Below are 13,675 nucleotides of genomic sequence, written 5' to 3' on the forward strand. Positions count from 1 at the left end.
CCTCTACTATCATGTTACATACCTCAGCTGTCTCGTGGACAGAACTACCACTGGTGACCACATCTTCTACTATCAGGCAGACGTCACCCTCCTCATAACGACCCTCTATCATTCGTCGTGTTCCATAGTCTTTAGCTTCTTTTCGGCGAATCAACATTGGATAATTGTGTTGAACACATATGCACTGCAAAATCAACCAGTTGGTGTGATTATTAAACTTAAAATATGATTTACAGAAAGAAAAAAAAATTGTTGTAAAAAACGTTCAAAGCAATGTATTTAAAAGTATAAAATTTGTTCAATCAGAACAGGTCAATTTCAAAATATTTCATTCAATCAATAATCAGAAAATGATTTTACCTGCAAAAGAGTGAATTTTGTAATATGTTGGTTTGCAAAAAATAAAAAAAAAAAAAAATACAAGAATGCATTAGTAATTCAATTGATTTCAGTTAATTTCTATAATCAATTCAAACCAGAGAAAGACATTTTTTGTAATAAACACAATAATTTTGTGTCAGTTAATTTTGCTGATAATTGATAATGAAGATTAATATCAAATCAATTTTAAGCTGGCTGGTGGAACTATTTGTGCTGGAACGGTTAGTAGAAATGCCAACCAGTTAACCGGATCGGACTAACCGAACCGTAACCAGATAACCGCCGCTGCTTAAGTAACATTACAGTCATACATTGATGCTATAAATCTGTCATACTTCGTCTGGATTCCATAACAATCACTCACATCTTTCAGGAAACAATCACTTGGAACAAAAAATTGCTTGAAATTAGATTTATTTTGTTTGTTTTTAATAAAACCATGACAGGGAACACTTAGTGTAGCTATAGGTAAAGCTGTGTAGGACACATGAACACTTACTGTAGCTATAGGTAAAGCTGTGTAGGGTACACATGAACACTTACTGTAGCTATAGGTAAAGCTGTGTAGGACACATGAACACTTACTGTAGCTATAGGTAAAGCTGTGTAGGGTACACATGAACACTTACTGTAGCTATAGGTAAAGCTGTGTAGGACACATGAACACTTACTGTAGCTATAGGTAAAGCTATGTAGGGTACACATGAACACTTACTGTAGCTATAGGTAAAGCTGTGTAGGACACATGAACACTTACTGTAGCTATAGGTAAAGCTATGTAGGGTACAGTAACACATGAACACTTACTGTAGCTATAGGTAAAGCTGTGTAGGACACATGAACACTTACTGCAGCTATAGGTAAAGCTGTGTAGGACACACATGAACACTTACTGTAGCTATAGGTAAAGCTGTGTAGGACACATGAACACTTACTGTAGCTATAGGTAAAGCTATGTAGGACACATGAACACTTACTGTAGCTATAGGTAAAGCTATGTAGGGTACACATGAACACTTACTGTAGCTATAGGTAAAGCTGTGTAGGACACATGAACACTTACTGTAGCTATAGGTAAAGCTGTGTAGGGTACACATGAACACTTACTGTAGCTATAGGTAAAGCTGTGTAGGACACATGAACACTTACTGTAGCTATAGGTAAAGCTGTGTAGGACACACATGAACACTTACTGTAGCTATAGGTAAAGCTGTGTAGGGTACACATGAACACTTACTGTAGCTATAGGTAAAGCTGTGTATGGCAACATGAACACTTACTGTAGCTATAGGTAAAGCTGTGTAGGGTACACATGAACACTTACTGTAGCTATAGGTAAAGCTGTGTAGGGCACACATGAACACTTACTGTAGCTATAGGTAAAGCTGTGTAGGACACACATGAACACTTACTGTAGCTATAGGTAAAGCTGTGTAGGACACACATGAACACTTACTGTAGCTATAGGTAAAGCTGTGTAGGGTACACATGAACACTTACTGTAGCTATAGGTAAAGCTGTGTAGGGTACACATTAACACTTACTGTAACTATAGGTAAAGCTGTATAGGACACATGAACATTTACTGTAGCTATAGGTAAAGCTGTGTAGGACACATGAACACTTACTGTAGCTATAGGTAAAGCTATGTAGGGACACATGAACACTTACTGTAGCTATAGGTAAAGCTATGTAGGGTACACATGCACACTTACTGTAGCTATAGGTAAAGCTGTGTAGGACACACATGAACACTTACTGTAGCTATAGGTAAAGCTGTGTAGGGTACACATGAACACTTACTGTAGCTATAGGTAAAGCTGTGTAGGGTACACATGAACACTTACTGTAGCTATAGGTAAAGCTGTGTAGGACACACATGAACACTTACTGTAGCTATAGGTAAAGCTGTGTAGGACACATGAACACTTACTGTAGCTATAGGTAAAGCTGTGTAGGACACACATGCACACTTACTGTAGCTATAGGTAAAGCTGTATAGGACACACATGAACACTTACTGTAGCTATAGGTAAAGCTGTGTAGGACACACATGAACACTTACTGTAGCTATAGGTAAAGCTGTGTAGGACACATGAACACTTACTGTAGCTATAGGTAAAGCTGTGTAGGACACACATGAACACTTACTGTAGCTATAGGTAAAGCTGTGTAGGACACATGGACACTTACTGTAGCTATAGGTAAAGCTGTGTAGGACACATGAACACTTACTGTAGCTATAGGTAAAGCTGTGTAGGGTACACATGAACACTTACTGTAGCTATAGGTAAAGCTGTGTAGGACACACATGAACACTTACTGTAGCTATAGGTAAAGCTGTGTAGGACACACATGAACACTTACTGTAGCTATAGGTAAAGCTGTGTAGGACACATGAACACTTACTGTAGCTATAGGTAAAGCTGTGTAGGACACACATGAACACTTACTGTAGCTATAGGTAAAGCTGTATAGGACACACATGAACACTTACTGTAGCTATAGGTAAAGCTGTGTAGGACACATGAACACTTACTGTAGCTATAGGTAAAGCTGTGTAGGACACACATGAACACTTACTGTAGCTATAGGTAAAGCTGTGTAGGGTACACATGAACACTTACTGTAGCTATAGGTAAAGCTGTGTAGGGTACACATGAACACTTACTGTAGCTATAGGTAAAGCTGTGTAGGACACACATGAACACTTACTGTAGCTATAGGTAAAGCTATGTAGGGACACATGAACACTTACTGTAGCTATAGGTAAAGCTGTGTAGGGCACACATGAACACTTACTGTAGCTATAGGTAAAGCTGTGTAGGACACACATGAACACTTACTGTAGCTATAGGTAAAGCTGTGTAGGGTACCTTGAACACTTACTGTAGCTATAGGTAAAGCTGTGTAGGACACACATGAACACTTACTGTAGCTATAGGTAAAGCTGTGTAGGGTACACATGAACACTTACTGTAGCTATAGGTAAAGCTATGTAGGGTACATGAACACTTACTGTAGCTATAGGTAAAGCTGTGTAGGGCACACATGAACACTTACTGTAGCTATAGGTAAAGCTGTGAAGGACACATGAACACTTACTGTAGCTATAGGTAAAGCTATGTAGGACACACATGGACACTTACTGTAGCTATAGGTAAAGCTGTGTAGGACACATGAACACTTACTGTAGCTATAGGTAAAGCTGTGTAGGGCACATGAACACTTACGGTAGCTATAGCTAAAGCTGTGTAGGACACACATGAACACTTACTGTAGCTATAGGTAAAGCTATGTAGGGTACATGAACACTTACTGTAGCTATAGGTAAAGCTGTGTAGGACACATGGACACTTACTGTAGCTATAGGTAAAGCTGTGAAGGACACATGAACACTTACTGTAGCTATGAACACTTACTGTAGCTATAGGTAAAGCTGTGTAGGGTACATGAACACTTACTGTAGCTATAGGTAAAGCTGTGTAGGACACATGAACACTTACTGTAGCTATAGGTAAAGCTGTGTAGGGTACACATGAATACTTACTGTAGCTATAGGTAAAGCTATGTAGGGTACACATGCACACTTACTGTAGCTATAGGTAAAGCTGTGTAGGACACACATGAACACTTACTGTAGCTATAGGTAAAGCTTTGTAGGGTACATGAACACTTACTGTAGCTATAGGTAAAGCTGTGTAGGGTACATGAACACTTGCTGTAGCTATAGGTAAAGCTGTGTAGGACACACATGAACACTTGCTGTAGCTATAGGTAAAGCTGTGTAGGGTACACATTAGTAACACTTACTGTAGCTATAGGTAAAGCTGTGTAGGACACATGAACACTTACTGTAGCTATAGGTAAAGCTGTGTAGGGTACACATGAACACTTACAGTAGCTATAGGTAAAGCTGTGTAGGGTACATGCACACTTACTGTAGCTATAGGTAAAGCTGTATAGGACACACATGAACACTTACTGTAGCTATAGGTAAAGCTGTGTAGGGTACACATGAACACTTACTGTAGCTATAGGTAAAGCTGTGTAGGGTACATGAACACTTACAGTAGCTATAGGTAAAGCTGTGTAGGGTACATGAACACTTACTGTAGCTATAGGTAAAGCTGTGTAGGACACACATGAACACTTGCTGTAGCTATAGGTAAAGCTGTGTAGGACACACATGAACAGTTACTGTAGCTATAGGTAAAGCTGTGTAGGGTACACATGAACACTTACAGTAGCTATAGGTAAAGCTGTGTAGGGTATATGAACACTTGCTGTAGCTATAGGTAAAGCTGTGTAGGGTACACATGAACACTTGCTGTAGCTATAGGTAAAGCTGTGTAGGACACACATGAACACTTACTGTAGCTATAGGTAAAGCTGTGTAGGGTACACATGAATATTTACTGTAGCAATAAATAGGTAAAGCTGTGTAGGGTACACATGAACACTTACTGTAGCTACAGGTAAAGCTGTGTAGGGTACACATGGACATGAACACTTACAGTAGCTATAGGTAAAGCTGTGTAGGACACACATGAACACTTACTGTAGCTATAGGTAAAGCTGTGTAGGACACACATGAACACTTACAGTAGCTATAGGTAAAGCTGTGTAGGGTACATGAACACTTACTGTAGCTATAGGTAAAGCTGTGTAGGACACACATGAACACTTGCTGTAGCTATAGGTAAAGCTGTGTAGGACACACATGAACACTTACAGTAGCTATAGGTAAAGCTGTGTAGGGTACATGAACACTTACTGTAGCTATAGGTAAAGCTGTGTAGGACACACATGAACACTTGCTGTAACTATAGGTAAAGCTGTGTAGGACACACATGAACACTTACTGTAGCTATAGGTAAAGCTGTGTAGGGTACACATGAACACTTACAGTAGCTATAGGTAAAGCTGTGTAGGGTACATGAACACTTACTGTAGCTATAGGTAAAGCTGTGTAGGACACACATGAACACTTGCTGTAGCTATAGGTAAAGCTGTGTAGGGTACATGAACACTTGCTGTAGCTATAGGTAAAGCTGTGTAGGACACATGAACACTTACTGTAACTATAGGTAAAGCTGTATAGGACACACATGAACACTTACTGTAGCTACAGGTAAAGCTGTGTAGGACACACATGAACACTTACTGTAGCTATAGGTAAAGCTGTGTAGGACACATGTACACTTACTGTAGCTATAGGTAAAGCTGTGTAGGGTACATGAACACTTGCTGTAGCTATAGGTAAAGCTGTGTAGGGTACACATGAACACTTGCTGTAGCTATAGGTAAAGCTGTGTAGGACACATGTACACTTACTGTAGCTATAGGTAAAGCTGTGTAGGGTACATGAACACTTACTGTAGCTATAGGTAAAGCTGTGTAGGGTACATGAACGCTTACTGTAGCTACAGGTAAAGCTGTGTAGGGTACATGAACACTTACTGTAGCTATAGGTAAAGCTGTGTAGGACACACATGAACACTTACTGTAGCTATAGGTAAAGCTGTGTAGGGTACACATGAACACTTGCTGTAGCTATAGGTAAAGCTGTGTAGGGTACACATGAACACTTGCTGTAGCTATAGGTAAAGCTGTGTAGGGTACACATGAACAATTACTGTAGCTATAGGTAAAGCTATATAGGGTACACATGAACACTTACTTTAGCTATAGGTAAAGCTGTGTAGGGTACATGAACACTTACAGTAGCTATAGGTAAAGCTGTGTAGGGTACATGAACACTTGCTGTAGCTATAGGTAAAGCTGTGTAGGGTACATGAACACTTACTGTAGCTATAGGTAAAGCTGTGTAGGGTACACATGAACACTTACTGTAGCTATAGGTAAAGCTGTGTAGGGACACATGAACACTTACTGTAGCTATAGGTAAAGCTGTGTAGGGTACACATGAACACTTACTGTAGCTATAGGTAAAGCTGTGTAGGACACATGTACACTTACTGTAGCTATAGGTAAAGCGGTGTAGGGTACACATGAACACTTACTGTAGCTATAGGTAAAGCTGTGTAGGGTACCTTGAACACTTACTGTAGCTATAGGTAAAGCTGTGTAGGACACACATGAACACTTACTGTAGCTATAGGTAAAGCTGTGTAGGGTACACATGAACACTTACTGTAGCTATAGGTAAAGCTGTGTAGGACACACATGAACACTTACTGTAGCTATAGGTAAAGCTGTGTAGGACACACATGAACACTTACTGTAGCTATAGGTAAAGCTGTGTAGGGTACACATGAACACTTACTGTAGCTATAGGTAAAGCTGTGTAGGACACACATGAACACTTACTGTAGCTATAGGTAAAGCTGTGTAGGACACACATGAACACTTACTGTAGCTATAGGTAAAGCTGTGAAGGACACATGAACACTTACTGTAGCTATAGGTAAAGCTGTGTAGGGTACACATGAACACTTACTGTAGCTATAGGTAAAGCTATGTAGGGTACATGAACACTTACTGTAGCTATAGGTAAAGCTGTGTAGGACACACATGAACACTTACTGTAGCTATAGGTAAAGCTGTGTAAGGCACACATGAACACGTACTGTAGCTATAGGTAAAGCTGTGTAGGGTACACATGAACACTTACTGTAGCTATAGGTAAAGCTGTGTAGGGCACACATGTACATGAACACTTACTGTAGCTATAGGTAAAGCTATGTAGGACACACATGAACACTTACTGTAGCTATAGGTAAAGCTGTGTAGGGTACATGAACACTTACTGTAGCTATAGGTAAAGCTGTGTAGGGTACACATGAACACTTACTGTAGCTATAGGTAAAGCTGTGTAGGGTACACATGAACACTTACTGTAGCTATAGGTAAAGCTGTGTAGGACACACATGAACACTTACTGTAGCTATAGGTAAAGCTGTGTAGGGTACACATGAACACTTACTGTAGCTATAGGTAAAGCTGTGTAGGACACACATGAACACTTACTGTAGCTATAGGTAAAGCTGTGTATGGCAACATGAACACTTACTGTAGCTATAGGTAAAGCTGTGTAGGGTACACATGAACACTTACTGTAACTATAGGTAAAGCTGTGTAGGACACATGAACACTTACTGTAGCTATAGGTAAAGCTGTGTAGGGTACATGAACACTTACTGTAGCTATAGGTAAAGCTGTGTAGGGTACACATGAACACTTAATGTAGCTATAGGTAAAGCTGTGTAGGACACATGGACACTTACTGTAGCTATAGGTAAAGCTGTGAAGGACACATGGACACTTACTGTAACTATAGGTAAAGCTGTGTAGGACACACATGAACACTTACTGTAGCTATAGGTAAAGCTGTGTAGGGTACATGAACACTTACTGTAGCTATAGGTTAAGCTGTGTAGGACACATGAACACTTACTGTAGCTATAGGTAAAGCTGTGTAGGACACATGAACACTTACTGTAGCTATAGGTAAAGCTGTGTAGGGTACACATGAACACTTACTGTAGCTATAGGTAAAGCTGTGTAGGGTACACATGAACACTTACTGTAGCTATAGGTAAAGCTGTGTAGGCAACATGAACACTTACTGTAGCTATAGGTAAAGCTGTGTAGGGTACATGAACACTTACTGTAGCTATAGGTAAAGCTGTGTAGGACACATGAACACTTACTGTAGCTATAGGTAAAGCTGTGTAGGGTACACATGAACACTTACTGTAGCTATAGGTAAAGCTGTGTAGGACACACATGAACACTTACTGTAGCTATAGGTAAAGCTGTGTAGGGTACACATGAACACTTACTGTAGCTATAGGTAAAGCTGTGTAGGACACATGAACACTTACTGTAGCTATAGGTAAAGCTATGTAGGGTACACATGAATACTTACTGTAGCTATAGGTAAAGCTGTGTAGGGTACACATGGACACTTACTGTAGCTATAGGTAAAGCTGTGTATGGCAACATGAACACTTAATGTAGCTATAGGTAAAGCTGTGTAGGACACACATGAACACTTACTGTAGCTATAGGTAAAGCTGTGTAGGGTACATGAACACTTACTGTAGCTATAGGTAAAGTTGTGTAGGGTAAATGAACACTTACTGTAGCTATAGGTAAAGCTGTGTAGGGTACACATGAACACTTACTGTAGCTATAGGTAAAGCTGTGTAGGACACACATGAACACTTACTGTAGCTATAGGTAAAGCCTGTGTAGGACACATGAACACTTACTGTAGCTATAGGTAAAGCTGTGCAGGGCACATGAATACTAACTGTAGCTATAGGTAAAGCTGTGTAGGGTACACATTAGTAACACTTACTGTACACATAGCTATAGGTAAAGCTGTGTAGCACACATGAACACTTACTGTAGCTATAGGTAAAGCTGTGTAGGGTACACCACATATTGACTTAAACTTGCAACCAGTTCTTTCGATAGTATTCCACATGAGGGCCGCCACCTGGTTCTGAAACAGAAATAACAAAATATTTTTAATTTTGTCTTCTAGATCTTTTTAGATTTTCAGCTCATCTGAAAATAATTGGCTATGCTAAAAATAGCCTAAACTAAAAATATGTAATAAAAGGAATGATTAGAAATCTGTAAAGCAAGCTACATGAAAAGAGTCATTATTTCAGCATTTTAAAATTATATGTGTTGCTTTAATGCTATACATGTTATGTTGAATTAAGCTGTGAAAATCATTCAAAAGGCTTCAGATGCCTTATAAATTTAGTTACATTTACAACACAGAAATTATATACTGTAAAATAGTTTTTTATGCCGTAATTATGTTTAGATGGAAATTTGCAATTAATATCACTTTACAATTACTATACATTGCCACTGCACAGTACTTATATGTTGCTACTAAGCCCAATGTATATTATTTTCCATTGTTAATATTGTCAGTTACTTTAGGCTCTGGCATATTAATACCATAATCAGAGTTCAAGAGGTCATTTTAGTCAGCGTGAGAATTCACTGAAAAATGTTAAAATATTCTTAAAATTGATTGATATGAAAAATTATTCTAATTAAAATATTTGAAATGGATCAAAGTGCTGTATTTATCTTTATATATTTGGTTTATCGATAGGACTTTTTCATCTACTGCTATCGTTTAGCCGGTTGTTCAGGACAACACATCGGAAGCCAGTGCCACCCAGTATATCCCGCCAAATCATAGGATGTTCCATCGACTGATATTTTTCTCTATATAGACGTAACAGTTTTACTTTCACACTTTATTTTTCATCTATTTTCTTTTTTAAGCGATAATGATTACTATAAATGTAAATATAAGCATTGGTTGTCATATTTTTGACATGTATTGGTGTGTAACATACATTAGGTGTTCTAGCATAGCCAATGGTGTGCTAATGCACACCACTGGATATGCTAGAACACCCAATGTATGTTACACACCAAAGCATGTCAAAAATGTGACAACCAATGCTTAAATAACACTGTAAAATATGAGATGAAATTGTAGACCATAATTGGTATGCATGGTTAGACCATACTCATTCCACTGCACTGTAGATGTAATGATTTATGGCCTACTTCATAGCGTAATTTTATGAAAGGCTAGTTCAAATTTGTTCTATTAAGCTCCCCCTTAATTGCTTCAATCTCTTAAGCGCACTAGGCGGTGGTCGCTTACAATATTAGGTTAAATCACAGGGCCTTGTTCCTAAGGGCGATATAAATAAGATAGGTCACATCTAATGTAAATAGGCGTGAGCTATCTTATACAATGTATATATTATCATTAGGAACAAGACCCTGTGGTTGAATACGGTAGAATGATTTTTGGCAGTACTGCTCAAAATCATTTTTAACTCTTATTTGTACTTGTAAAATTAAAACTTTTACATGGAAGTATTGTGATTCTCAAAATATTGGTATTTTGTGGTATTAAATAATACAAGAGGCCCATGGGCCTTAACCATCATCTGACTAATGGCATAAAAAAATACATAAAGGTCATTCACTTGAACAAGTAGTCAAGTAGCTTTTTATCCTTGTATGCTACAGACCCAATATCAGTACTCAAGGCCTCTTAGTTATTCACAAGAATATGTTTAAAGATTTTAGCCACTTTGACACCTGTGACCTTGAATGAAGGTCAAAGTCCTTCATTTGAACAAACTTGGTAGCCCTTCATCCCAGCATTTATATACCACAGGCCCTATGTGAGTACCCTAGGTCTTTTGGGTCTTGAGAAGAAGTCGTTTAAAAATTTTAGCCTATTTGACCCCTGTGACCTTGAATGAAGGTCATCCAAAGCCCTTCCTTTTAATAAACTTGGTAGCCCTTCATCCCAGCATGCTACAGGCCAAATATTAGTGCCCTGGGCCTTTAGGTTATTGAGAAGAAGTCGTTTGAATGAAAAGTTTACGAACGGCTGACAATGTACGACGGACGGCGTACGGCGGTGGACGGTGCATGATGACACTATAAGGTCATCCTGACCCTTCAGGTCAGATGACCTAAAAATTGAATGAGGAATCTTACAAATCAGCAGAAAGAAATATTTTTGTCATCAAAGATAATTTCCGGTGATTTTTTAAAAATCCAGCATTGCATTTTTTGGTACTCGCATCCATTCATCCTCATGTTCTGATGAAAAAGATATAAAATTCTAATTTTCCATTTGAAATATGCCACATGTCTTGTTGTTTATGAGATCACTGAGCACTTTTTCTACATGACAATTTTGCACAAGATCTGCATGCTCCAAGCGCACCTGTGGCACGAATCTTCATCAGGTAATGCTTATCTGAGGATGACACAAAGATGACAAATATTGGATGGACTTGCTGTAGTTTTGGTAGCAGGAATACTTAATGGATAATAAATAATTGCAACAATGAAATTTTGAAAAGTCGCCTGAAAATGAGCAAGTGTGCAAACCTTATTCATATTTAGGGCTGCAACGATACACCAGTACTCCGATACGATACGTATCACGATACATGCCTCTCGATACGATTATTTTCGATACGATACGTTTGTTTTCTGTCATCTTGCATTTCTAACAGTTCTTTTTTATATATCTGAATTTTAAAATATACAGCTAATGCATTAATAAGCCATATGTAAAAGAGACTAATTAAAAAGGTGAGCATTTTTTATGTTTGATGACAACAAAAGCATCAATAACTCAAATTACAAAAAAAAAAGTTTAAAAAAAAAAGAAAAGAAAAAAAAAAGTAAGTACCTGTAGCCAATTAAACTAATAAACAAAAATAAAACTATAGTTCATATATTTGTATAGCTTGACATATTTTTAAAACAATAATGTCTTATTTGAATTGATTGAACGTGGTTCAAAATTGTAAATAATTATCATTATATTATGGACTTATTATCATGACAACTAGGTCAAAAGTACTAATAAAATTAAGTTTAAGATAAAAAAAATTGTCTGTATAAAAAATTTCTGTACAAAAATATATTTGTTTATATTTGTACAATTTATTGTGATTGCTATCATTTATATATGATAAATAAAATTTAATGTAAATCCGGATTTGTAATACCTATCCGTCTCCTTTATTACAATTACCAAATGCCAATATGGCGGTCATTATGATTGCAAACTTTATGACTATCTTCAGACAGTATAGTCCTATTAAACACTGAAAACGTGAGTAAATCATTAACTATTGTGAAAAGTCTTTGCTTTTGATGTGATGCTTACCAGCTGTAGTTATAACATTTATTGTAAAGCCGGTAGGTTGTTTCCAAGTCAGCCTCGGCAGACCGACTTCAGCTGTAATCAACAGACACGTGACCAGTCAGACACCAACTCTCTACCAGGCTTAATATATAAGGCACAGGCTGCTAATTAAAACAGGTTGGGTGATGGTCAGAGAGGGTTTACACCACTTTTAGGTCTGATCCCAGTATCTGATAATCTAGATATGGCTAAGATTTATTGCTTCACGTGTGAGTCTAAACACTGCAGATACTGCATCGTATCGAACCAAAACAGAAAGGCCGTATCGTAAAATCGTATCGACATACAAATATCGCGATTCAATGTGTATCGCGATGAATTGTTTCAGCCCTATTCATATTACCGACGTATATATTTCGTCATGCATCCAGCAGGTTGGGCACAACCCTGCATATGGGTAACAGTTACCCATTTGAGTAACAGCAACCTGCTTGCAGTAATCAATAAGTTTACCCAACTGATTAATTATGTGAAAAGAAAACGCATAATGCTGTTTTAAAAATTATTATAAAAAAAGGGCGTCATAATTTTTAGAATGCCTTACAACTGATCAAAGACTCTATGTTTCTGTCGGTGAAATATCAAGTTCTGTTGTCTAACTTTGTTGTAAAATGACCATTTAGATGCTCTCCATTGACTTCAGTGTATAGCTATCAGGGAAATTCAGTGCAAATGTCATGGTTGAATAAGTTTTACCTGTGTTCTATTTTTAGCACCATAGTTAGCAATGGAGGTGGTTTATTTTGTGACTTTTACCAAAATTGACACAATGAAGTTTGTCCTCTAGCGATGTGTGCCAGTATGGGAACCACTGCAGTTGGATTATTTATGTAATACACCCTTACAAGAGGTAGGTCAACCTGACTTGATTTTCCAGAATAAAGTTTAGAAGGCTCGAGTAGGGATTCCGACGAGAGACATCTATCAAACGTCCGAATATAACAGAGTCTAGAGGAGGAATCTCAATAGGGATTAGTGCCCAACCTGTCCATGCACAGGGCCTCGTTACTAATGATTATATATATAAGATAGGTCACGTCTATTTACATACATTACAAATGTAAAAATCCGAACAACCTAAAAGTTCAGCCAAAGTATTAGTAACAAGGCCCTGTGGTCCATGCTTTCATACTGCACGAGAAAAATTACTCCAACAATGTTACTAAAATAGAGGTATAGCACGATAAATATATATATATTAAAGTAGGCCTATAGCTACACAGTGACAGGTACATATACATATAACTTGTACAGATTCAATGTGGATGTAGGGCATTGTAGGCCTATATTTCTAATACATTGGTGAATCACGTGTTGTTGAGGGATCCACTGTACAAGTATTAGTCCATTGAAATATTTACCATGACATCAGGAAATGAGACTATCACTCGTAGGTCAAAGTATACTGGAGACTCTATACCAGATTTGAGTTTAAAAGTTCCGAACTTTATAGCTTCAATTTCAAACAAATTAACAATGAAATCTTCGAGATTTCCACCTCGGTTCGCCATTTTGGTAACATATGCAATACCTGAG

The 13,675-nt window shown here is 37.9% G+C and overlaps 1 protein-coding gene across 2 annotated transcripts in view; it reads right to left on the reverse strand.

Annotated features, from left to right (window-relative positions):
• The window catches only part of LOC138330062 (uridine 5'-monophosphate synthase-like), a 28,471-nt gene extending 14,796 nt beyond the window's left edge, over positions 1 to 13,675 (reverse strand). Inside the window, exons 1-3 of one of the 2 annotated variants that reach the window (XM_069277441.1) lie at positions 12,101 to 12,121; positions 8,759 to 8,857; positions 23 to 184 (exon numbers count right to left, since the gene is read on the reverse strand). In XM_069277441.1, coding sequence (XP_069133542.1) covers positions 23 to 184; positions 8,759 to 8,839 — 243 coding nt within the window. In that variant the 5' untranslated portion in view covers positions 8,840 to 8,857; positions 12,101 to 12,121. Of the gene's footprint in view, positions 1 to 22; positions 185 to 8,758; positions 8,858 to 12,100; positions 12,122 to 13,500 lie in introns of those variants that run through there. The other variant, XM_069277440.1, reaches the window with a different exon arrangement.

Source organism: Argopecten irradians, chromosome 8 (assembly GCF_041381155.1).
Source record: "Argopecten irradians isolate NY chromosome 8, Ai_NY, whole genome shotgun sequence".
Lineage (NCBI taxonomy): Eukaryota > Metazoa > Mollusca > Bivalvia > Pectinida > Pectinidae > Argopecten > Argopecten irradians.